The following is a 24,174-nucleotide window of genomic DNA, read 5'->3' as shown; positions in this document are numbered from 1 at the left end:
TAAATTTTCGTCGCATGGCCCTTCACCTCACCCCACCCCACCCTGCTGCATTCCCTGCTCCCACGGCTCCAGGATTCCAGTTCCTTTCAGGTCTCTCTCCCAAACTCCTCTCGTCCTAAATACCCAGTTATTGAATTCAGCGGTTTCTCAAAAAATCCAACATGGCGGCCAAATGCGTTTTCCGTCCTTCAATCGCTAGTTTTAGACTTTGTGGATCAGGTAAGGGAAGAATTTTATTTTGAACTGTATGTAGTTAACAACAGTACTCACCCTAGAAAAATTTCCCAGAATAAATCATATTACGATTCTCTTTGTGACTGGCTCAACCGTCCGTCAAGAGTAGGGTTTACATAATTTCTTCATTTTATTTCCAAGGTGCTTTGAGGTGTCTTGAGAGAATACACAGCTGTCAAAGGTCTTTAACACAGGAATCAAATTATTTTCATTCATCCGGTAAGTAATTTTTGTTTCGAAATCTGGAATAAATTTTGGAGAAGCTTGATAGGGCCCTCAACTTTGAGAATGGTAGAAAAGCATAAAAAGACCTTCCTCACACATAAAAATCCTTTCAACCAGTCTAGCTAAGCGAGCTCATATGACCACTCCTAATGCCTCATCAAAATTTCAATATGTTCAAAAAGTCTTAAATGCAGAAAAATTCTACACCTGGCCTAAAAATTTCTCATAATTAGAACTTGAGCCCTCTTACAGTGACAATACGTTAAAGATCGCACTTTATTCATCAATTTATTTTCACTGAGACCATATATTTCACAGCCTTTTTGTCCAAAGCAAGAACAAGAAGTCAATGGAGGAAAGACAGAGCACCAGCACTTACCAAGGTAATAATTTATATATACTATACTAGTGTATGTGGTATAATATATATAAATAATTATATATATATTATACTACATGTATGTATATTGAAAGCCTTTCTCCGAGATACTTGTAAACCTATATGTAGTTGGTTACATTATACTTAAAGGGTTAATTACAAATCACTTGACATTTTTTGTGTAGAGAATGTTTTTGCAACCTCATGGGTGGAACTCAATTACTCCAAGTAAATACAGTCAAACCTGTTTTTAGGGGTCACCCACAGGGAATGGTATGGTGGCTGCCTAACCCCTAAATCCCAAGATTTGATTTTTGATTCTCCCTTCTAGCTGCTACACAATTTCTTGTTAATAAGTTATGAGAATTTGGTGCTAGATCAAGATAACAACTTCAACCTGATAGGTTTGAGTATTCTTATTACCTGTTTACTGAATATTGCTTGGATATATTAGGGAGAAGTTGCATGTCAATCAGGTCTGGGAGTTGAAGGGTTAATACAGGTTGAACACTAAATAAAGGTTCCATAGAATAGGAGTATTACAAAAAATGCCATTTTATGCCATAATTGATCACTTAATGTACAAAAAATAGCTAAAAAATACTTAAAAAATTGATTTTGGGAGAGAAATGTGGACCAAATTTTACTTGAAATATTATGTGTAGTTTTATTTGTGTAGCAAGTGACCATTTAATACAGGTGGAAGACAATAGAAAAAGGCTGTTGGGACTCACTCTAAGGTGACCACGACAGCTTAATAGAGGTGACTGCTTAATAAAGAGGAAATTTGGGACTTTGACAATAGACCTCTTAATACAGGGTGACTGCTTAATATGGTTCCACTTAATACAGGTTCAACTGTATGCTGAAGCAAATTTCACCCTTAAAGTATTTTCTTTCCCTTCAGCTCAAGCCAAATGAACCTGAGGAAACTGAACAAAGAAAAGCCTATGGTGGCCACAAAAAGATCAAAGCTGTGCAAGTAAACCGTGGAATCTATGCATGGAATTCTCTAGGTATCCTGTTATAATAACACTATTGTTACAAGGGTAACTTAAATATAAATTGATTACGCTCATTCTAAGATATAAACAATAATTATTCTGTCTAGCTCAAATGTCTCGATAAGTTCATAAGACCAAACCAAGCCAAAAAAATTTCACAAAGAAGTTAGAGTGACTTTTGATGCATTTACTGTCAGTAGTTGTATTGTCAACTAAAATGAACATTACAAAGGGGTTCCTGCACCTAATTCATGTTTTGCTATAAAACAACAATTGAAAACTCATTGTGTAGAGCCTCACATCTTCAAATTGTTCTAATTTACATTTAACCCTTTCACATTCAGGAATTTCTCCCCTCTCTCTGCCCCCTCCCCTCCTTCCCTTCCCCCCCCCCCCCTCGCACTTTTTATTTTTTGGCTGAATTGCTCCGCTCCTTAAAGTGCATTTTGTTTTGTTTATCTTTGTAGATGTAGAGTTTGAATGTCGTATCATAAGTGTGGTTCATAACACAGCTCATAAAGACTTCAACCAAGAAGGTGTGATGGTCAAAGGGACCATTGTTGAAGTGGACCCAAGTCCTTTTAAAACCTGGTAGGCTGTTAATCTTGCATTTTAATTAGTGTTCATGATCTCCACACAGCTCTCTTTACATTTCCTATGGTACTGACACAGAGAATTTATGTGGCAATCAAGAGCTTCTCTTGTCTGTGATCATTTCCTATATTCTCTTGCATTTTTTGAACATGCTAGCTTTTGGAAAATTGACTATTACTTTAAAGTGAAATTACATTTAAATCATTTCAGAGATTTTTTGTCTTTTTTAACAGCTTTTTTTCTACTGTTAATTCCAGGTACATAACCCATTACCAAAAAGAAGACTCTTCACAAGAGGTTGGTAGTGTTTAATTTGAATTGATGATAGTCAGTAGACTAACAGTATGTTGGTAAGATTCCTTTGTGGCCTTAGAATTTTTGTAATAAGCTCTGATAATTTGGTTTTTATTACCAGTAATCAATATCCTCTATTTTTTTAATATTTTTTGTTTCCTCGTATCACCTTTCTGGAAGGGAAAAATGTCTCAGATATCTGGATTATTCTTGTTCTCATTCAGTTTCAAGTGTGATTTTCTTATTTCCACAGGCTAATTCTTCACTTGAACATCTCATGCCATACCCGAACAAGGGAAAACTTTATGGTGAGCCCACAAAAGATTTGGTTTCTGAGACTTGTTGGTCTTGAAAGAGTTTGTTTTTTTGTTCACCACCATGATCTTGGGTCAGGTTGGCCTGCATATAGCCACCGTCTCATTGGAGGAGAGGGGTGACTGTACACAGTCTCAAAGAGGGTGTGGTTATCAGGGGAACGACAAGAGCGTATCGACGTATCTCTCCGTGTGTACCTAGGTTTTCGGTTGAGGTTTTCAAATTTCTGACTTCAGTTATCATAAAAACTTATTTAGATTATGGATTACGTATTTTAGAGGCCAGCTGGCAGGTCTGAATACAGGTGTGGAAAAATAGTACGTTTTGGTCTGAAATTGGGCCAAGATTTAGAGCACCGGTGGACAAAACCGGCCATTTTCCCTCATCTTTTTTTCCCTTATTCACTGTAACTGGTTGGAAAGAGGCGTTATGACTCAGCTTTGCCTAAGAAAATATTTGAATAACCACAGAACATCCGCCCTGACTAGAAATCGACTAACAGCCTTTGGGTCTCCAAGGGTGCTCTATGTCAGGCACGACTTTTAACTGCCTGCCACTATCTTGAATCGATCTTATGTGAAAGTACTCTCCAGAGAGTAAAGCAGAAATACATTGGAAATGAACCCGAGAGAGTGTCTGATATTTTGTTTGTATTGCAGCTAAAATAACATCACGGCCAGGTCAAATTGGATTTTGTAATGGGTACATCCTTGAGGGAGATGAGTTGGAGACTTTGTTCAGCACGCGTGAAGACTTAAGGCCATCATCGGACAAAAGCGCGCAAGGACGATGATCATACCATGGATTATCCTGTCATCCATGGGAAAAACTTCTAAATTTTGTGCAATCCTTCCTCCCAATCTTTTGGTCCTTCGGCCTTCATTTGATAGCGGCTGCAGGGGAAGGAATTGTTGTCAACGCTTTATAGACTGTAAATAATTAATAAAGGTGGGAAACATAAACTCGGGCTTAGTCCCTCAATTTCTGCACGCGAGCAGCGCGAGTGCGTGAGAGGTCCGCGAGGGTTTTCGTTTTTGATGCCAGACCCCTCTCAGACCCTCAGTACGCTCCCCTCCCTTGCTAGCTGGATTCCTGCGCGCTTCGCCGCAATTTTGGTTGCGGGTGTGATCGGATGTGGTCCCATGGGTTTGATTTCCTCGGTATTTTTGGATCTCGATCTTCGGACCATTCCACGAACAACGGCTAGTGATCGGCCCCAATGGTCTCGGGGTTTTTTCCCAATCGATAAAACTTGATGTATTAACATCGTGATCAAGATTTCACAAAAACTCGTGCATCGTCGTACAAACCAGTAAATATTTTATTAACATTATTTCCGAAGTTTGCATCACTTCTTCACGGAAACAGCTGGAAACCGTCTTTTTACAATTATAGTCGAACTGTACATTATTTAACTCAATTTAATTGTAATATAAAGTTGATCTGATTAACAACAACTGGAAGTTTACCAACATTATTCGTGCTGGAAAAATATAAATTTTCTATAGCATTAATATACAGCATAACCTTCATGATACCCTCAATTTAGCCAAAAATAGTTGATAAATTGTCAATCCTTTAGTAAGAGTACACTGCTCAAACCTTACTTTTTCAAAGAAGGCATTGCGCTCATACTCGTATTAAAATACATAAGCTTTGAACAACCATCGAGACACGTCTAAAATTTGTGACCTCGTATTCTTTCGATCTACTCATAATGCCCACTAGTACACAATGAGTATGAAAATTAAGAGAGGCCGTTGTTTCACACTGCGAAAACGACATAGATATCTAAAACGCAGTTATAGTCAATATATTGTTAAATCTGAAAATGTTAATAAAATATACTATTTGTATGTTTGTTTGCCTCCATTTGAAGTTTTCTCCTGTAGCTTTTCCTCTCCAAACAATTTTTTTATGAGCATTTGTAGGTTAAGTCAAATAAAGTTGCAAAATTTTCTTTTTCTTACGGACACGAGGCGCTAGATTTGATTTAGCGGATGAGTCACGCTGGAAGACTGTCTGATCTCTCGTGCGTAGCAATATGAGTTTATTAGATTATGCTTCTTCTTTAAAAAGACATACTAAATCTCTGAAATAATTCCATAACTTACCAACATGGCGGTACACAAAGGAAACGCGGCACAAACCCTTGGGGACCGTATAACAGTTTACGAAGAAGTGCCATATTGAGCAAATAAAGCAAAAAAAAATTTTGGCACGATCAAGGATAAAAGGCGCGAAATCCCGAGGAACGCCTGCGGAGAACAACACGAAATATCGAACAGGTTGTACACATGAAAAGTTTGAAATGGTGTGAGATCTAGAATAGTACGAAAATATAAGACGAGACCTACTGATAAGGCAAAACAACCAAATTATGTTTTTGGGTCGATTCATCGTAAAAGCAAACTCACCAGGCACTTCTCTTAAATTTACCACATATCAGAAATAGACATCTTATTCATAATGAAAAACATGAGTCCTAACGCTCGTGCGCTCAGTGGATACGAGCATGTCTTAAGCGCTGTCTTTTACCAACTGTGCAGAAAGAACGGTGGCTCAGTTGGTCAAAAACGCGTTCCGAGCTCAGTTGAACGTTTTTATAACAGACACAATGCAACGTCGGCAAATTGCGCAAACACGTTCGTCGGCACGCATCTGCAATGCACACTGGTAGCAGAACCTATGACCGCAAATCAACGCGGCGTCTTTAGGCCTGTCCATGCAGATATCGCATGTGGTAGAGACTTCCACCTTTTCCGGCTCCTCACCGCGATCTGAAGTGCTCTCTTTAATAAACGGGCTAAAGTTGAAAGAGTTAAACCGTTCAACATGGACGGCTTTACCTCCCACTTCGCTAGTGTCAAACGAATTCTCGTCATCTTCAAGAGTGTCTTCAACTTGCTCGTTATAATAGTCCTCCTCGTTTAGTTCCTGATCTTGATTAGCTGGATACAAATAATTGTCATCGTTAAAATCGTTAAACTCAGCGTACTCGTCCACCTGTAACGTTTCAGCAATGAGCTGGTCACTGGCAATCTGTGCTTGACCACTCATGGACCCTTCAACAGCTGGTTCCGTGTGACACACATTCTTAAGCTCCTGCACTTTCAGTTCATTTTGAACGGTACTCTTGAACTTCCGTGATTTGGAAGCCTCCCCATTCCCTGGGGAACCGAGCGCCGGCCATTCGTCCTCGAAGTTTCCCTCGCTCGAACCTTCTTTAGAAAGAGCAATGTTGACGAAATCAGCGTTTGCGGGAGACTTAGTCTTCTCCAGGATGGCGGCGTAAGATCTGGAGTTTTGCGGCTTGGGTTCTTCCTGTACCGGCTCAGGTTTTGCAGCAGGACTCGGCGCCGCGCGCTCTAGATACCTGTAGGACGGATGGCGGAGCTCGCATCGTTCCCCGCGGTGGCATGTTCCCCAGATCATAAAAGTAGGACAGTCGCGGATGAAAACAACTGATTCATTCTCGAACTTGCGATCTTCTTCAACGAACTCCTTTTCCTGTCTTCTATCCATCATTTCCTCCCATTTGCGACCGAATAATCCGTTTACTCGAGACACGTTCCGCCCTGGAGTGTAATTCAGATAATCTCGTCGGCTGGGATCGTTCAGGTCTAAGTTGTCCAGCGGTCTGTCTGGCACACGCACTGGATATTTTGGACGGGCAATTCTACCTCGTACCTCGGGATCGATCACGAAATGCCTCTCAGAGGTGATCTGCAGGTCTTGCCGACTCGATGAGGAACCAAATTGGACCAGTCTCATCGGCGATTCCACCTCTTTTTCTGTTTGCGAGAAGATTTTTATCTGCGTTTCCGGCTGAGTATCAGATTTGTCCCCAAAAACGGCGCCTTGTTCGAATTCTCTGTTATCCCCACTTGGATCCATCGCTTGAAGGCCGTGATCTTCTGCAAATGGAGAAGCGAACAAAATTTAGCAACGGCGATGCAAAATGCGGATGTTGATGTTTTGGGAACAATATCGCGTGATTATTTTGGGGGTAAAAGTTAAGGTTGGCAATTGAAGTGGTTAAACGCTTACTTTAAAAAAATTAAAACAATTTTCAAATCGAGTTTTTCCAGTCCAAGGAATTTGAACCCTGACAGTTTAGTCAATTAGAGAGACACCAGCACTCAAGGACAACCCGCATTTGCAGAAGTACACTATAATGTAAAATTGTGGAAGCAGGGCCTGCGTGCAGGCAGCCCGGAGCAGTAATCTCAATAACCCTTCGCGTTTCAACTCAAATGTTCGCCCCCTTTTTCAAATTCAGAATTTGTCACAACCAACTCTTCAGGATATTTATCTTTACTTTTTTCCGAATTTCAACCGAAAAAAAATATATAGGAAAGAAAGATCATAGATCTTCACCTGAGAAGCGTTCTTCTTTTCTGCCGAAAACGTGACCGCTATGTCGCCTTGCTGGGTAAACGTCCAAATTTCTTTCTGGATCATCTTTCAGAGTGTTTCCGGTTCCTCTTCTTCCTCCGTTGTATGGTCCATTATTTTCTTTTCCATTTGTCGTCCTATGCCGATCTGCAAATCATGAACAACGTTACAGAAGGCAGCGAAGATTATGTACTTACAAACCAAATTTTACAACCGATAGCCAAAGAAATTCAAGCAAGAGAAAATTGTGCATACAAAGAAAAAACATACGCGATAGTGGCCCTTTCCCCTCCTTCAAAGAAAAAAATGCAGGCAGTGGCTTTCTGAATATTTTACCTCGACTGAAAAAGGTTAAGATAATGAGCCCAAAGGAAAAATTCCTGTGCTTAAGACGCTATTTCAGAATTCCCTTCCTTCCATTGGCTTTCGTATGAATCTTTGACCACACAACTCCAGGCATTCGCGCCATTTCCGATGTATGGATCAACATCAGTATCTGGGCACCTACCCCTCCCCTAGCCAAACATTAACCCTAAGTTGTTATCAATTGACTGTTGTTGAGTTAGGGGAGGGGTAGGTGGGCAGTTGCCCAAATACTGTTATCGATTCCGATATTTTTCCTTATGCAAATGTGCCTTATCGAGTTTATTCAGAGTTCTCCTTACCAGACCTCCATCGTCTCGCTCCAATAGATGAACCGCCACTGCCCAATCGACCGTCGTCTCGGCTTCTCTTTTCAAAATCCTCAGAATTCTCACCTCTGCATACATTCCCCGTCCACACCCTGTTTGCCTCGCTATCGAGTAATGTCTGCTTCTGCACCTCATCCAAGTGCTCAGTTTCTTTCGCAGCGTGTTTAATTAAGACTTTCTCAACGAAATCCTCTCTGTCGTGAGCCTGAAGTAGTCTATGCGTATTTCCCGGCAACTTCTTCCCTCTTCTGGTAGTTTTGTCATGGACTACGCGGACCGAACCAATGGCGTTTTCAAAAAGCTTCGACGAAAATAATTTCACCGAGCTCTTGACCTCACGAATTTCTTTCACAGCGTCTACGTTTTCTAGATTGTCAGAAGCCCTTTTTTGAGTAACAACACCGTTGTGCTTTTTAACATATTTCTCCTCTTCAACCTGGGTCGTATCACCATTTACTCCACGTTCCCTCTTATCCTTAGAAACAATTTTATCACTGGGATTATCAATATCTCTCACCCCATCGACCACCCCGGATTTTTCAGAATCCTTCCTGCTCTCATCAACATGTTTTGAGTTAAAATGTTTGTTACGCCTTTTGACATCTTTATCTTGCTCCACGGCTTTCTTAGAAGCGGTATCTTCCTTCTTCTTTTCAGTGTGTTTCACGACACCACCATCTTGATCAGCACCATCACTTACGACAAACTTGTTACGTCTTTTAACATACTTCTTGTCACGCTCAGCAGGTCGAGAAACTTGGGGAATTTCAGAGTCATTAGCACCTCGCTTGCAAGCGCTCTCTAGCTCGGGACCTCCTCTTTGCGGGGTTTTCTTACGCCTTCTACCGCACTTTGCTTGTTCCACTGGAGTAGATAAGTCAGGAATTTCACAACCATGGTCACGTCCCGAAGGTCTCCTCTCCAAATCTTCCTTGTCTCTTCGGGGTGTTTTGTTTTGCCTTTTGACGAAAGGAGTTTCATCATCAACACAGTTCTCGGGGGTTCTCTCTCTTTCTTTACTTGTGTCTTTTAACACTTCACCATTTTCATGATTTTGTTTTCGCGGCTTCTTTTTACGAACCCGTCTCTTTTTTATCGCTTCTTCTTCTGCTGTATGCAAGGATTTTTCGGGCACATTTCCCTCTCTTGTCCTCGAATCTGTGTGTTCATTATAATTATTTCAGACAAAGATTGAATCAGACAGAACATATGGTCTCCTATATTAAGAACAATAATAATAACAATGTGACTGATTATGATAACAATATCAATAACACTGATAATATAAGGCTATTACCATGTTCTATTTTATTAATAATTCTTAAAATAATAATATTAATTATTAATGGCATTGGTACTAACAGCTATTTTTAATAAAAATTAAAATAATAATAAATAAAGGATATTCTAAAACAGTGAATAGCAGTGAAGGTACACTCTGATTGGCTATTCATTTCCAAATATCCTTTGCTGTTTACCTTCAAGCAACTCACACGGGATTTGCACCCAAAAATGTTCCCCTATTTGCAGAAAAAAATGAGTTTGAATCATCCCTTTGTTTTATACCAATTCAAATCTTCACCTCAATGTCAGTGTCTAGTGGGGAAGGAGGAGATGAGGGGTTAACCATTTAACTCCTAAAAATGATTAACATGAAGCTTCTCCCTACAATATCTATATATAATCCAGCAAACAGGTAACAAGAATACTCAAACTTAACAGGAAGAAGTTATTTCCTTGATCTAATATCAAATTCTTGTAACTTGTTTTAAAGGAAATGTATATCAGCTAGAGGGGAGAATTAACAAGCAGATCTTGGAAGTTTAAGAGTTAAACAAGATTCCTCACCATTAGTTTTGTTAAAATGTCTCTGTTCATGGTGGATTTTTCTGCGCATCTGTTGACAAGTATACATCACCAACAATAAAACACAGGTGACAAAAATTAGCTTTAAAGAGGAAGGAGGGTCTTGAATGTCATACTCACTGTAAAAACAAAAAAAAAAAAAAGAATGTAACGAGGTGTTGAAAATAAATGAATTATAATGTCCAAGAATGTAAATATCAGGGATTTGCTAGAGAAGGCGGACAAGACACTCTACAAAAAAAGAATCAAATGACCCCGAATGACCATTCTTCCAGTTTTTACCGAAGGAAAGAACATGAGGTACAATCTTAGAAATACGTCAGTCTCTGTCCCTAGAATCTACACTGACAGGTTTAAGAACGTTTTTAGTAACAGAATAATTTTTAGATATGATATGTAAATAGTTTTTTTTTTTTTTTAGTTTATATTGTAACTTAGGATATGTGATTTCATCTTAAGAAATAAAGATTATTATTATTATTATTATTAAACAAGATGATCATATTAAATTCTTGTGACATAGGACTTTCTTCAAAATTTATTTTAAATGTCTTATTTCTAAATCTGGACTGAAAGGCCAAAGTTGTTCTCAATCACATTTAACTGTCACCCCAACGAAAGAGACTCTTGATTGTTAAACAAATTCTCCTCACCAGCACCTTAGGAAATGTGTAGAGCACAGTATGAAGAATTTGCATGTTGATGCAAAGGTATCAAGGCTGAAGTGTTTATTATTTATCAAAAAGAAAACCCTTCATTTTTTAAGTTAATTTAAGTGCACTATGGTACCCTGAATGCCTTTGATGGTGCCTCACAAAAAAAAAAGAGATGTCACTGTCTACATTCATGTACGACAGAGAGTGGCACACCCAGAGTGACCTTTGTAAGGGGAGGTAACCAATAATTCTTTATAATCAGAGCAGTGTATGTCAGCAGCATGGATTTCAAGAAAATTAATTATGTGGACATCACTGTACTCAGATCTAATAATATGCTTTGCAATTCTGTATTTCAGAGTTCTTTCAAAAAGCCACACTACTCCAGCAAATACAAGCAAAATCCTTGACCATGCTTTGAAATTCTATGGCCCCAGCCAACTTCTCCAAAGAGCAAGGAATGTAACTTATAAAAGACAGTGCAGAAATACAGAGTCTGTCAAAAAAACCAAAGTGGGTATCCACATTCCATGGTATTAAAATCTTCCACTATCAAGCTTCTTGAACAAATTCTCTTTGAACCAGACAGCTTGGAGCCCACAAGAGCAACAAGTTTGAACTTAAACTGAGAAAGGTTTGCTTCTGCAGTTAAAAAAAAATAAAGAGCACCCATATCTCTGATTATAGTATTTTTTATATGCTTGTGAGAAAGGTGATATGTTATGGAACAGCCTTTCCCATGCACTCTGATCAAAAGTTTCTTTGAGCAAATATAAACGTAAACTGCATCATTACAGCCTTCAATGAGATATGGCATCATTGAAAAGCAGCTTTGGTGATAAACGCGTTTCACCTTCTGGTTTATCATATCCCCTTCCCTTCCCTCCCCTCCCCCCTCTTTTTATCATATTTCCTCCCACTCAGTGCAAAATGCAGACGGCAGATTGCAGACTGCAAACAAGGTACAAAATGCAGACTGCAGACTGGGTACAAAATGCAGACTGAGAATCTAAACTGTTTTTTCATCGGATACATAATAACAAGTAATCTTACAATTTACCGAGCGTCACTCAATCGCTTTTCTGCGGTCATCGTTCACGATGATTTGCACTATTGTGGAATACTCCTTGCCTGTTTCTTGATCACAATCGTTCTTGATATAATGTCAAGCCTTCATATAGTCTTCTAACTTTGCGCGCGAGTTGGTTGGTGTGATCTCTGTACAGATTTTACCAACTTAATAAAAGTAGATGTAGATATAGATGTAAATGAGATTCCAGTATTGAATATTTAACGCCCGCAATATTCGAGAAAAAATTGAGAGCTTTGCACGTGGTCCGTACTTTTTAATTTTTTTAACCGATATGTGTTCATTCTGTCGACAAAAATGCTGACCGAGACCAACTGTTTACTTTTTTGGTAGTTGTATCTCTTACCTGTTTGGTGACTACGCAAAGATTGATGGTTCTGACTGAATGCCCGGCAGTCAAAAATTTTCACGCAACTTCTACCGCAAGGTTCTTTCAAACTTCTTAAGATATCAGATGTTTTTAAGAACTGTTATGAGATTCACCTTTCTTGAAGAAGATTTTCACGTAATTCAGAGAATACTTCCGATTGCCGGTTATTAAGGACCTTAAGCAGTTACGACGGCTACGCCAAGGAAGACTTCGATTAAAAAATGAATTTCTGCCTTTAATTAGAATTTCAAAAATGGCTGCATTTGTTTACCGTCTCATACGGTGCCACACTTCAACTTCAGCATAACGTATGAAAGAAGCGTTGAATTCCAAATGGCAATTAAAATAATTTGCCGTCGCGGGTACTGTTCGCAGACGACGCAAATTGTGATTTCACGTTGTTGTTTTGAATGGGACGGTTAAGAAATGTACAAACGCACGTGCTGAGCTACTGTTCTGCCAATTAGATCTTTTGTTTTTCCATGTCCTCGTTGCCGTCGCCACGTGATTTGCTCAAGGTCCCTATTTAGTCTATTTGAGACCGTGCCCGGCAGTCTGTTCAAGAGTCGACAAATCGAGCGATTTTGTAATTCGATCAGCTCGGAAAATTTGTCCATTAAATAATTTTAGGATCACAAGGGAAATCTAAACAAACATCGAATACTGTATTACCAATAGGTTTATTTGAGGTCTTTTGTACTGTTTCTCGCCAATTTTTACAGAACCTGAAGGTGTTCTGGTGTACCGACCCTAGGTGTCACGCCAGAGTTGTCACGAAGACAAACCATGATTATGTGGTTCAAGCTTGATCACTGAAAAATCAACGCAATTTTTAGTATCGCTTGACATTTCTGAGCAAATATCTGATACTCGGAGAATTTGTCCACTAAAAAACTAAATAAATTTTTGGAACCGCTTGACATTCCTTAACAAACATTTGATACTCTTAAGAAGTTTGAAAGAACCTTTCAGCGCAAATTGCGTGAAAATTATTTTGATTGCCGGGCATTTAGTCTATTTAAGACGGTGCCCGGCTGCCGGGCATTCAGCCATTGCGAATATCAATATGTGAAAATCAGACCATATGAAGGCTTGAAATTCTATTAAGAACGATTTTGGCCGCTTTGTTAAAAACCAAATGCAATAGCTGCTTTGTCAGAGATAAAGGTAAAATTTCCGCACAGCACCATACTATTGTAAAGCAAATCTGTTTTCCCAATGGCAATGTATTGTTTTTTTTATTGTCTTCTCTATCCAAGAACTAAATACTTAATGAAGTATGGGGCTGTGCGGAAATTTTACCGAGATAAAAGATATCAAGAAATGGGCAAGGAATATTTCACAATAGTGCAAATGATCGTGAAAGATGATCGCGAAAAAGCGATTGCGTGACGCTCGGTAAGTTGTAAGACGACTTGTTATCACGTATCCGACGAAAAAACAGTTTAGATTCTCAGTCTGCAATTTGTACCCAGTCTGCAGTTTACGGTCTGCAGTCTGCAGTCTACGGTCTGCAGTCTGCAGTCTACATTCTGTTGCTAGTCAGCATTTTGTACCCGGTCTGCAGTCTGCATTTTGTATTAACTGTATCCCCTCCCCTCCCCCTCACCGACTGCAAAAGTAAGCTCTTGGAGTTGTGAGTAATGTCTTCGGCGGCAAAAATAAACTCGAAGCAAAAAAATGGATGTGAGGGTGGAGGATTCAATATTGGAGAAAACCTTTCCACAGGAGTTTAAACAATAAAGAGCTGCGCGAATTTGTTAAATAAATTACACTTACAACAGACATCAATTCGGCCACCCGTCGCTGATCGTAGCTTTGCAGCTAAGAATCGAAAACAATATCCACGTTTACCTCTAGTTCAAAACACAAATAAAACTTTTCATGCAATAGCGTCAAAATTCTTAAACTTGTCTGACCTCAAAGCCTCAAAACATTTCGAAAAAATAGCCTTGAACAGCACTTCAGCGAAAATGAACAACGGCAAAGTTCTTTACAACGGACATTGTATTCTGTCGATAGCCCGGAAAGTTTTTGAGTAACTGTAATAAAAACATGTGCTCAAATCGAAATTTTCTTACCTGTTTATAATCAGCGATGGCAAATTTATGATATGAGCAACCTCTAAGACTTGCAAGTAAATTACTTTGCGAACGTAGACCACTACAGCAGCCACTTCGGAATCTGCCAAACAACGGTTCCCCAGAAGTTCCCAGTCCCTCGCAACGCGCTATTTTTATTAGTACAATGCTTCCTCGCTTCCTGTGCTTTGAAGTTCTTTTCGTTTTAGTTTCGTTATTTGGGTTTTTCTTTTTCCAAATGCTTTTTCTCAAACGTCACCAACTGTATCCGGTTAAAAACTCTCTAAAAATCTTTGGGTAGTAAATATTTTAAAGGGGCTATCTTCGGGATACGGGATAATCGAGGAAAAAATTCTAGGATAAGGGATACTCAAAAAGGAACAGCTCGTAAACGCGATCCCACAAATGTTCGCACATCTAAGGAGTGATCGAAACTTTTGTGTTCCACAACTAATCGCCTACATCACAATCAGCAAATGAATGTATTCTGTTCAAAGACAGCGAAACTCGATACCACTGGTTCCACTTCTGTTCGAGAAGAAAATGCCAGACACCCTTCCTGTTATGAGCCTTATTTTGAGATCTGATCATTCAGAAAAACTATCAACTTACTGCCCTTGTAATGATGTGTGAAGATCACGTTACCGGAATCTATCTGATAGGACGTTCTATTTGATGTTAAAATTCTATCGAAGTCAAGGATCATCGCTTCAACATCCGATCCACGATGAAAGGCGTTGAGCAGCTTTAACTTTCCAGTGTTTACTACTAAAACTTTTCACTATTCGCATATAAGATTTTACCATTCATAATGGACTATTTAATGCGATCTACAAACGTTCATACCTTCCATTGGTCCCAATAAAAAATAGTGTGGACATTGTTCCTCTGCGAAGTTAAATAGATTTGCATAGATCACACATTAAAACGTGTCAGTTATCATATCTTGATTGTTACTCAGTCTTGCGTTACTGACCGAAGACAAAAGAATACATAATCCCGTCACGCTTTATGCATAGTACACGCTGTGTGCATTGCACATGACTAGTTTTTGCCATTATTTTGCCATTATACGCTTGTTGGTTGCTAATAAAATCAATTTACCTTTGCTATATATTTTGTGTTATTGCTTTATTATTCTTTGCTGGCCACACCTGTAATTTAGTTCTTTAGCCTGCAAGAGGTCTACATAAACAAAACACAACCATCATGACCTGCCGAAGATGAAGACTTGAGTAAAATGTCACATACATGCAATCTAAACAGATACATATCTACAAAGTTCATTCAAGATGCAGTAAACTCAAACTATGCAGGTAAAAACTAAGTTTAAACAATCGGACATCTTGGAAAGGATGTTAGCTTTACGTAAAAACTCACCTTCTCCCCCCCCCCCACCCCAAGAAAAAAATATAAAAATATATACATACATATATACGAACATAGTAAATATTAAAATCTGTCTGATGATCGCGTAAGTTATGTCTTATTGATTTGTCTAACTTTCAGATATACATACATATATATATGGAATATGCCTTAAAAAATAAGTTAACTAAAAACATCACTGGTAAAATTCCTAATTCTATGTATTTAAGTAATTAAGATGTAAAAATGTGACACTGAAGTTTGGATTTAAAAGCTAAAGAACATCCACTTGTATTAGTAAATTAATCGGTAAGTCATTCTCTGATTATGCGGATAACAAAGGGTGTAGTAGTAACAATTTTCTCTTGCAAGATTGACATAAAGTTTTTTGTAGGAATGATTGGCTTTTGTGCACTTAACTGACGCAAATTTAAAAAAGTCTTCAAATTTCAAGTGATATGAGTCAAACAAGCAATATTCAATTTGATATTTAATGGATTTTATGTGATACGGTTTCAAGTCACGCGTCAGAAAAGCATTAGTGTTCAGAGTAACAAAGCAATCCGTCCGAGCTTAGCGCAGTCTTTACGTGTCTTCACAGTTATAATATAAAACAAGGAAGTTTACATTGAAATTCATTTGTGAGGGAAACGTACTGATCTATATATAGTTATCAAAAAATCAGAAAAGTCGAGTCATCAAGGAGACTATTAAAAAAAAAATTGCAAGATAAAGGAAGATTTTCACCCATCAAGTGCTTACAGAGGAATTTCTTTTGAAGCAATTGCAGATTTCTTTTCAAACTCCGATATAAGTCAACCCAGAATTCATTTCTCCTTTGTTTCGTTTCTAATATCAGGTTTTTGCATTTCACTGAACGCGACAAGATGCATTAGTATCCGCCAACTATGTTGAAATTTTGTTTTGATGCCATTTTACCCTGGTACAGGTTGGCTGAATCCCAGCGTCCATTCTGACTCCAGTATTGGCAAAGTCGGTTTTTTTATAGAAATATCATTGACTTTTTGTGTTGTTTACGTCACCTGCAAGCGTCATTTACTGATAGACAGAGAATCATGGGTAAGTTTTAACATTCTTACCAGAAATGGAGAAGCCAAAACATCAAATTTATTTTAGTGGGAATAACAAATCCCTTATTCGATGGTTTCACAAATGATACGAGCGAACATTTTGCACATTACCTTCGGGGCTCGAAAAAATTCTACGCAACTTGCAAAATATCCGCACGGCGTGCGTATGATATGTTATACCATCGAATAAGATATATGTATTCCCCTTAAGTCAATAAATACCTCGTGTGCGTTACTGACCACCTGCAAAATACCTGTAAAATCTTTCAAAAGATGAATTTTAAAAATTTCTGAATTAAATATGCAGTTTTCTGATAGCACAAACGCGCAACGTTCTATGTTGGAGGGGATATTTAACTGTCTCCATTATGGAGTACTCCTAAAAGATGTTTTGTAAAGACAATCCCTGATTCATGAAAAATGTCGTTACTCACTTGTCTGATTATCTTATTTTCCGGATTTTGTGGGCAAGGTAAGATTAACTAACTCTTAACAGCTTACAGCCAACAACTTAAAAACTTCCCTGCATGCTGCTTTTACACTCTCTTAGTTTTCCTTTCGTGAGCTCTAAGATTATTAAAGAAACAGACAAGCCTTTGTATCCGAAAAAATTTGTTTTCCCTCTGTGTTAGATCTGAGATAAAACAAAATTTTGATGATTTCCAACAGGCCGATTATGCTGGCTAATAAACAAAAAAACCGCCACCATGGAGTTAAGAGAATTTTTAATAAGTGATGCCTATGTCGTGACTACACAGATTCTGAGTTTTATTAGTTTTGGCGAGGCGCATTTTTGTTTATTTGTGTTTCGAATTTGTACTTGTTTCTTTCGTTTTTTCGTTTCTTGCGAAAATGAATCACCAGTTTGCCATTTTCATATCCAGTTTATCTGTGATAAATAAATGGAAGATTAAACAATTTAAAGACAATTTTTTTTATCACCTTAGTGCACTGCGATTTGATTCAACACACGCGAGGGTGATCAAAAACTCTATTCGAATACAGATGTAAATAAAATGTCAAATAAACAAGATTTCCTCAACGATTCTCTTGCAAACTGATTTAAAATGAACTCAGCGAGAATTTTACCAGATAGGATACTGTGGTCCTCCGTAAATGACAATTTGAAAATTTGCCCATGACCCCCCTTGTAATTGACAAAGTTACGATATTTTTAAAAGAAGGAAATTCTTGATGTGATTAGCTGCAAGCACAATTAACAATAAAAGTTTTCATTTAAGTTTTCTAGTTAAAGTGATTTCATATTTTATTTAACAGCATTGGCACTTCACGAGAGAGATCTTGTCGAGAAGTTACTAGAGCATTATCATACGGGATTACGGCCAGTGGTCAAAAATAGTTCCCAACCGACACCTGTCAACATAAGTTTGAGACTGGTGCAGATTTTTGAGATGGTAGGAGAAAGCGTGAAAATATATGTAGGCACGTTTAGCGTGCAGGCGTTTAGCTACGATTCAATTCATATGCATGTAATTGAACAATATGAGTGCCGCTATCACGTCTAAAACAAGAAAAAACGCAGCTTTATCTTCAGTCTTCTCATTTGAATCATCTAGGATGTCAAGAAACAAGTTATAATCACAAGTGTCTGGCTTAAACAGGTTAGTTTGAGCGCTCGTCAACACTTTGGGCTTATTGAAATTCTTTCTCTATTCTGTGCTCGGTAATAACATAGCGCGGTGCTACCATCTTAAAGAAGGTAATCCCGAAAATAATTAATGTCGATGAAATTGATTGACGTTTTCCTAACCTTTCATGGATTCCTAATCAGAGTTTAGTTACGTGTAGTTTGACAATGGGATTTTAACACCCCGGTCAGTGAAAACCAAGATAACTTAATATTCTCTTGTAAAAAGTGATTGGCGACGGTCTTTGCGTGATGTTACCAAAGTTTCTTACGGAGTCATCAAGCCAGTAACACAGCATGCAAATACATAACAACCAATCATTTTATCTCAAAGAAAATTTTTTTTAAAAAACCTCATTCCCCGTTTCAATTTGTAAAATTAAAAAAAATGTAATCCTTCGTTACATGAACTATGTGTCAGCAGTGCACGGTGCGGAAAGAGAATTTGAAATGTACAACGGGAAAACTTTATCCATCCTTGTGATCAAGGCTTTGGATTTTAACTTCACATGCCACTAAGTGCTTTATACTCTACAGGCTTGGTTTGATCCCGAGTTAAGATGGAACAAATCTCATTACGGTTGGATCGATGAGATCAGTTTGTTTCCTAATGATGTTTGGGTACCGGATACCGTCCTATTAAACAAGTAAGCTCACTGAGCATGCATATCAAACGATTATCCTTTATAATTATCCAACTGCACTTAGTACAAATATAGCACGAATAGAGTACAAATATCGTGCGATATTTTACGATTATTTTACGATTATTTGCGTTACGCTTCTCTATCCGCTTTCCTGTTCCCGCCTTATGAGAAATGAACAGAAAGACTTAGCAGGAAAAAATGCAGTTGGATAATAAATAACTTATTAGACGTTTTGATGTGTTATATCGCCCAGCATTTTTACTCCTTTGTATTTCGGACTCGCACAACGGCACAACTCGTAAAAATACTCAACGATACTACACACCAAGACGTTTTATAAGAAATATATTTTTTAACCAACTGCACTTGGCAGGGTACAAATAACGCGCGAACTGAACAAAAATATCACGCGATATTGGAAGGTTGATTGTTTTGTCTTGCAAAAAAATTTGTTTATCCGGTCGGCTGCGCGTGCTACGCTTCTCTTTCTGCTTCACTTTTCCCGTCTTACAAGATATGCGCTTAAAATAAAGCAATTGGATAATAAATAACTTCTTAAACGTTTTGGTGTGTAGTATCGCTAAGAATCTCCACTCTTTGTTTGCGTTTTGACTCGCCTCACGGGCAAGTCAAAATACAGTACAACTAGCTCGTAAAAATACTCAGCGATACTTCACACTGAAACGTCTTATTAAATATATATTCATATTTTAGCTCAAATATAAGAAATTCACAATTTACGTTATTCGTGTGTGTTCAAAACTTGGTGGAAAACTGGTCGATAGGTTCTGTAAATGTCAGGGAAGAAGCAATATCTGCTAAAAGGATATGTAAAACACTTGACAAGAAAAAATAAGAGAAAGTCAACTTAAAAATACCTTAGTAGCCCTATGACCTTTTATAAAAATATCACCTCTTTCAGTGCTGATACCTACAAAGTGGGCAAACCATTAGGTACGCACAATCCCTTGCTGGTAACCTCTCAGGGTACAGTCCGCTGGCTTGCGCCGGTCATCCTCAAGAGCACGTGCAAGTTAAGAGTGAGGTATTTCCCATTTGACGAACAGTTCTGCAAGCTCAAGTTTGTTTCCTGGACGTATAGTAAAAGCGCATTAGTTCTGGAACCCGAGGACACAGAGATATTACAAAACTATACAGGTAATTTTATTTATCTTTCATTGCGTTTTTTCACCTCTCATATTGGGTCTTTTTTTTCTTCGCCCATTATGTAGGATGCAAATAACCGTGGACAGACGCAGCGGCAAAATGAGTGCGCACGCGCCATCACTTTTGCCGCTCTTTCCCGCCGACAAACAATATACGCATTAACTGTGTTTCAGGCCGCCGAAAAAGCTTTTTTTGCTTTGATAATGATTTGTACTCTTCTTTGGACGTTTTGCTATTTTCAGCTGAAAAGCTCGTTGACTTAAAATAAAAAATGCGTGCTTAGTGCCTGAAGGGGGTGAAAGGTTAATCTCGTACGTAGATCCTGCCGTATAACAGAAATGCTTGGCCGTGGATGGTCCAGGACTGGGTGAAGGGACGCCTACATTGCGGGAACAGTCTCTCTTATTCCGTGGATTTTTCGTAAATGGAGGCTACGTAGAGTCGATCCACAAAGGCTTAATCCTGCCGGATAGATAGATAAATTAATAAATGCATATGTTCAGGGGAATATAATTATTTCATGAATGCCATTCTTTTATATTGAAGTTAATTTCCGTTTATCTCATTTGATTTGTTTTGTCCTCTTTCTACCAAACAGTGCTATTATGAAAGCATTTTATCTTGTTTTACTTGTAGAAAGTGAAGAATGGTCCTTAAAGCGTGTGTACGCCCTGAGATCATCAAGCAAGCCTACTCATACCAACCCAGAGAACAAATCAGCAGTGACGTACATTATTCACATTAGACGCAAGTCCTTTTACTACTTCGTGTACCTCATCGCACCTTGCATGATGATGTCATTCATGACGTTGATTTTATTCACCCTCCCCCCTGAGAGTGGCGAAAGAATGGTAGTGGGCGTGACCATTCTGTTGTCACTCATTGTGTTCTATTTGTTGGCTTCTACCCATATCCCTGAGACATCAGAAGTGGTACCACTGATTCTAAGGTAAGTTGAGAATGATTTCCGCTAATCACTTAGTTGATTAATTCATTTATAGTGTAAGAGATAAGAACAAGAGGAGCTTCTTAAGACACGAACAAAATCGCGCAAGTACTTCGCCGTACGTATCCACGAGTCTAAAAAAAATTTACTTTCTCACAAAGACGTAGTTCAGTTCTATCACGATTCACAAAACTCTTTTTTCAATAATCTCGATGCGTGGACCTAAAATGGCGCATCGCAAAATCATAGTCTCCAATAGTCTCCCCCCCCCCCTTACATACACACACACACGCACTCCGCCATTTTGAGCGGATAATCGCTATGCATGCATTGCACATGATAGTGTGAGGGCGTTTTTTTTTTTTGTTTTTTTTTTTGCAGATACTACGTGTTGACTATCATTGAGATTTCAAGCGCTTTGGCTTTAACCTGCTGGGTTTTAAGGTTCCATCATTACAACACATCTATTGGAAGGATCCCAAACCGGGTCAGGGTATGACTTCTCCTTATTCAGTAGATACAGTATATTCCTTTGCTTGCTCATCAGGAATATGTGGTTCTCCTTAGTTCGATGCATTGAGCCTGTCTCTGTTGTTTTAAGGTATGCATACTCGGTTACGTTGCCAAAGCAGTGCTATACAAAGTTCCAGAAGGAATCTCCATGGCAACCGAATCAGTGGAAGAACAAGGTGGGATTCGAAACTAAAGATTATTAAAAAAAAAGGACTAACTTAACTTGTAACAAGAGGTATTATAATTTATGGCTTGTTTCTCTTCCGAAGAAGCACTTGAGTCAGCGGCAGCTGCTACACTTTTGCGCTCACCAGAAACAAAAGAGAGATTAAAAATTTATTTATTTCAGGATCTACAGGGGGAGGGGGGGGGGAAAAGTTTTGAGAGGATCACATAGTTTTCAGGAGGAACGGAGGGGAAGTAAATAATAACCTGTCTTTGAGGAAATTGCCTGAATTAAATGTTTGACAAATGAAGAACCCTTTGATTTCAAAATCATAAAAAGCCAGCAAGTCGAAATCTCAACCCAGCCCTTTCCTCCACTCTCTTGATGATTTGTCGCTGATTTATCACCAAACCGTTTGTAAGCATAACTTTTTTTCCAGAAAACAGAGACAACATTGACAGAGAAATCAACGGTAGCTCCTTGGCTCGTCGACGTCTTCCCAAGGAGCCTAGCGGTATTACGATGATGGCCGAACGGGAGCTGAAGAAACAAGAAGAAGGGAACATACAGGAAGAATGGCAGCTTGCCGCGCGCATCATCAATCGGCTTTTCCTTGTTGGCTATTTGATTGCCGTCATCTTATCCATATTTGGTATTTTCTTACAAGTTCCGGGAGTTTTCGTCTCTAGGCCCTCGCCGCCAACTTCTGACGAGGAGTAGCTGTGGTTGAATTTCTTCGTGTAAGTCAAACAGTGAACAAACACAACATTTAGTAAGTAGATCAACTGAGCCGTTCAGTATTTCAGCCAGTCAGTACGCTGGTCAACAAATCTGCATTTCAGTAAGCGATTAATTAAGTCAAAACTTGGTTTGTCAGTCAGTCACAGCCGTTTCGTTTTCAGTAACTAGGGAACCGTTTACGATACTATTACGGCGACGTGTGGTAGAACGTTGCCGAAAAACGCAGTATATTTCCCTCCGAGACTTTTTCTGCCAATTAATAGCTCGATACGTTTAACGTTTCTAAAGGTACGACATCTTCACTTCAGCACAACATGTAAATGTAGTGTTGAGTTTAAAATAATAGTGTCTAAATTGCTGTCGAGGTTTCCTCGCTAAGAGGAGGTAAAAGTTGGCGATTTCACGTTTTAGTTCTGTGTGGGACGGCTAAGAAATGTGCAAAGTTTTAAAACGCACGTGTTTTTGGCAGTTGTTTTTCTCGCTAGGTCTTTTGTTTCACTAAGATTTAGTTGCCGTCGCCGTCGTGGTTCTCGTTAAGTCCCGGACTTAGTCAGTAAGTCAGTCATTACGTTTGTCATACCGAAAGATAGCTCTTAGTAAGTCACTTAGGCAGTGAGCCTGGCAAACCTTCAAGTAAATGGGCTCCTTGCCATTTCTCCTCTTTACTTAAACATGAATAGAACATCCCGAAGGAGATAAAGATCTAATCGTAAAGTAGAGATCAGGGGATGAAAATAAATGGATTTCTTGTTAAGACATATAATTGAAATAAAAAGATCAGATAGTCTAGAAAAGCCGATTTATTATCTTGTGAAAGCTGCTATTCAGAGACAAGGGTCACGAAATCTGATGGTCTGGGGTTCGACTTCTCGTGGAAATTACACATTTTTTGTGCCTCGCTTGCAATAAAAATACTTTTTAATCATATCGTGACTATGTAATAGATCTGATCTCGATGTGCTTGCACCTTAAGTTAAACTGTGAAGTCCAATTCCCATTGGTGCATAAACATACGAAAAAAAGGTTCCTTATGATGGAAGCTTGGTTCTCACGATTGAATCATTTTTGACTAAAATCACATCGAGCTCAAATCAGCTGAAGATTTCCCCAGGATCTTATATGAAAAAGTCTTGGAAGTTCTAAAGGGGAAATTATCACAGAATTTTCTCGGTATCAATCCCTTATTTCACCAAGAGAACTTTGACTTCGATTCATGTTCTCAGTCTTGAGCAGTCTACAAAATAGAACTTTGAGGGTGTTTTTAAATACTGCCGCGCAGAAATAAGAACGTTGGAAAATTTTACCAATTGGGAAATAGCTAAAAATGACCGTGGTTTTCAACGGATCGCAAACAAAAACTGACTTAAGATTACGTTAGCCTGAAGGAAACGTGCACGAAAACAAGAAACAAAAGCGGCTAAACCACCTCGCACATCGGACATTTGACTAAATAGGAACTCGGCCACATTCAAAAACGTTCCAGGGGGGCCTGGTTTACGTAAGTCCACATTTGGTTAAGTAACAACCCACGCTTTCCGTGCATTTTTTCTTTTTTGAAAGAATTTCAGGAACATTCAGATCGTGGTATCCATGGAGGCAAATGAACGTAATAAATTTGACTGACAGATTCACCTTATTACCCTTGAAAAATTATCATACTGACCACTTCACTTTTAGTTACAGTATTTC

At 38.6% G+C, this 24,174-nt stretch overlaps 3 protein-coding genes across 4 annotated transcripts; 2 read left to right on the top strand and 1 right to left on the bottom strand.

Annotated features, from left to right (window-relative positions):
- Positions 1-149: 149 nt before the first annotated feature.
- Positions 150-4,012, top strand: LOC131793034 (small ribosomal subunit protein eS8-like). Its single transcript, XM_059110445.2, has 8 exons — positions 150-219; positions 376-453; positions 778-842; positions 1,746-1,854; positions 2,310-2,433; positions 2,694-2,733; positions 2,984-3,038; positions 3,705-4,012. Exons 1-8 carry the CDS (start codon positions 162-164, stop codon positions 3,836-3,838), a joined length of 663 nt encoding a protein of 220 aa, XP_058966428.2. The 5' UTR covers positions 150-161; the 3' UTR covers positions 3,839-4,012.
- A 654-nt stretch (positions 4,013-4,666) lies between these two features.
- Positions 4,667-15,155, bottom strand: LOC131793033 (peptidyl-prolyl cis-trans isomerase G-like). 2 transcript variants are annotated; one of them, XM_059110443.2, is made up of 5 exons: positions 15,045-15,155; positions 9,984-10,120; positions 8,109-9,293; positions 7,426-7,590; positions 4,667-6,962 (listed from the first exon to the last, which is right to left on the bottom strand). In XM_059110443.2, the coding sequence occupies exons 1-5, from the start codon at positions 15,077-15,079 to the stop codon at positions 5,635-5,637; spliced, it is 2,850 nt and encodes a 949-aa protein (XP_058966426.2). In that variant the 5' UTR covers positions 15,080-15,155; the 3' UTR covers positions 4,667-5,634. The 2 variants fall into 2 exon arrangements, with proteins under 2 accessions (XP_058966426.2, XP_058966427.2); XM_059110444.2 differs by lacking the exon at positions 15,045-15,155 and adding an exon at positions 14,199-14,300.
- Positions 15,156-16,980: 1,825 nt separating this feature from the next.
- LOC131793030 (acetylcholine receptor subunit alpha) lies at positions 16,981-23,379 on the top strand. The gene is made up of 9 exons (XM_059110440.2): positions 16,981-17,129; positions 17,936-18,072; positions 18,235-18,279; positions 18,843-18,952; positions 19,875-20,110; positions 20,756-21,068; positions 21,447-21,558; positions 21,667-21,754; positions 22,184-23,379. Exons 1-9 carry the CDS (start codon positions 17,078-17,080, stop codon positions 22,462-22,464), a joined length of 1,374 nt encoding a protein of 457 aa, XP_058966423.2. The 5' UTR covers positions 16,981-17,077; the 3' UTR covers positions 22,465-23,379.
- Positions 23,380-24,174: the final 795 nt, after the last annotated feature.

The sequence above is a fragment of the Pocillopora verrucosa genome, chromosome 5 (assembly GCF_036669915.1).
Source record: "Pocillopora verrucosa isolate sample1 chromosome 5, ASM3666991v2, whole genome shotgun sequence".
NCBI classification, from domain to species: Eukaryota; Metazoa; Cnidaria; class Anthozoa; order Scleractinia; family Pocilloporidae; genus Pocillopora; species Pocillopora verrucosa.
The sequence above is the reverse complement of the archived record's forward strand: the minus strand, read 5'-3'. Positions and strand labels throughout refer to the sequence as shown.

What these genes read in the sequence shown, in the direction of transcription:
- LOC131793034 (XM_059110445.2), top strand. Translation starts at nt 162, where the DNA reads ATGGCGGCCAAATGCGTTTTCCGTCCTTCAATCGCTAGTTTTAGACTT. An exon ending in CCAAGTCCTTTTAAAACCTG is followed by an intron (nt 2,434 to 2,693) that starts GTAGGCTGTTAA and finishes TGTTAATTCCAG; the next exon opens with GTACATAACCCATTACCAAA. An exon ending in AAGAAGACTCTTCACAAGAG is followed by an intron (nt 2,734 to 2,983) that starts GTTGGTAGTGTT and finishes TTATTTCCACAG; the next exon opens with GCTAATTCTTCACTTGAACA.
- LOC131793030 (XM_059110440.2), top strand. Translation starts at nt 17,078, where the DNA reads ATGTCGTTACTCACTTGTCTGATTATCTTATTTTCCGGATTTTGTGGG. An exon ending in GATATTACAAAACTATACAG is followed by an intron (nt 20,111 to 20,755) that starts GTAATTTTATTT and finishes TTTTACTTGTAG; the next exon opens with AAAGTGAAGAATGGTCCTTA. An exon ending in GGATCCCAAACCGGGTCAGG is followed by an intron (nt 21,559 to 21,666) that starts GTATGACTTCTC and finishes TGTTGTTTTAAG; the next exon opens with GTATGCATACTCGGTTACGT.
- LOC131793033 (XM_059110443.2), bottom strand. Translation starts at nt 15,079, where the DNA reads ATGTCCACACTATTTTTTATTGGGACCAATGGAAG. An exon ending in ACATTTTAACAAAACTAATG is followed by an intron (nt 9,294 to 9,983) that starts GTGAGGAATCTT and finishes ATGAACACACAG; the next exon opens with ATTCGAGGACAAGAGAGGGA. An exon ending in AAAAGAAGAACGCTTCTCAG is followed by an intron (nt 6,963 to 7,425) that starts GTGAAGATCTAT and finishes CTCCATTTGCAG; the next exon opens with AAGATCACGGCCTTCAAGCG.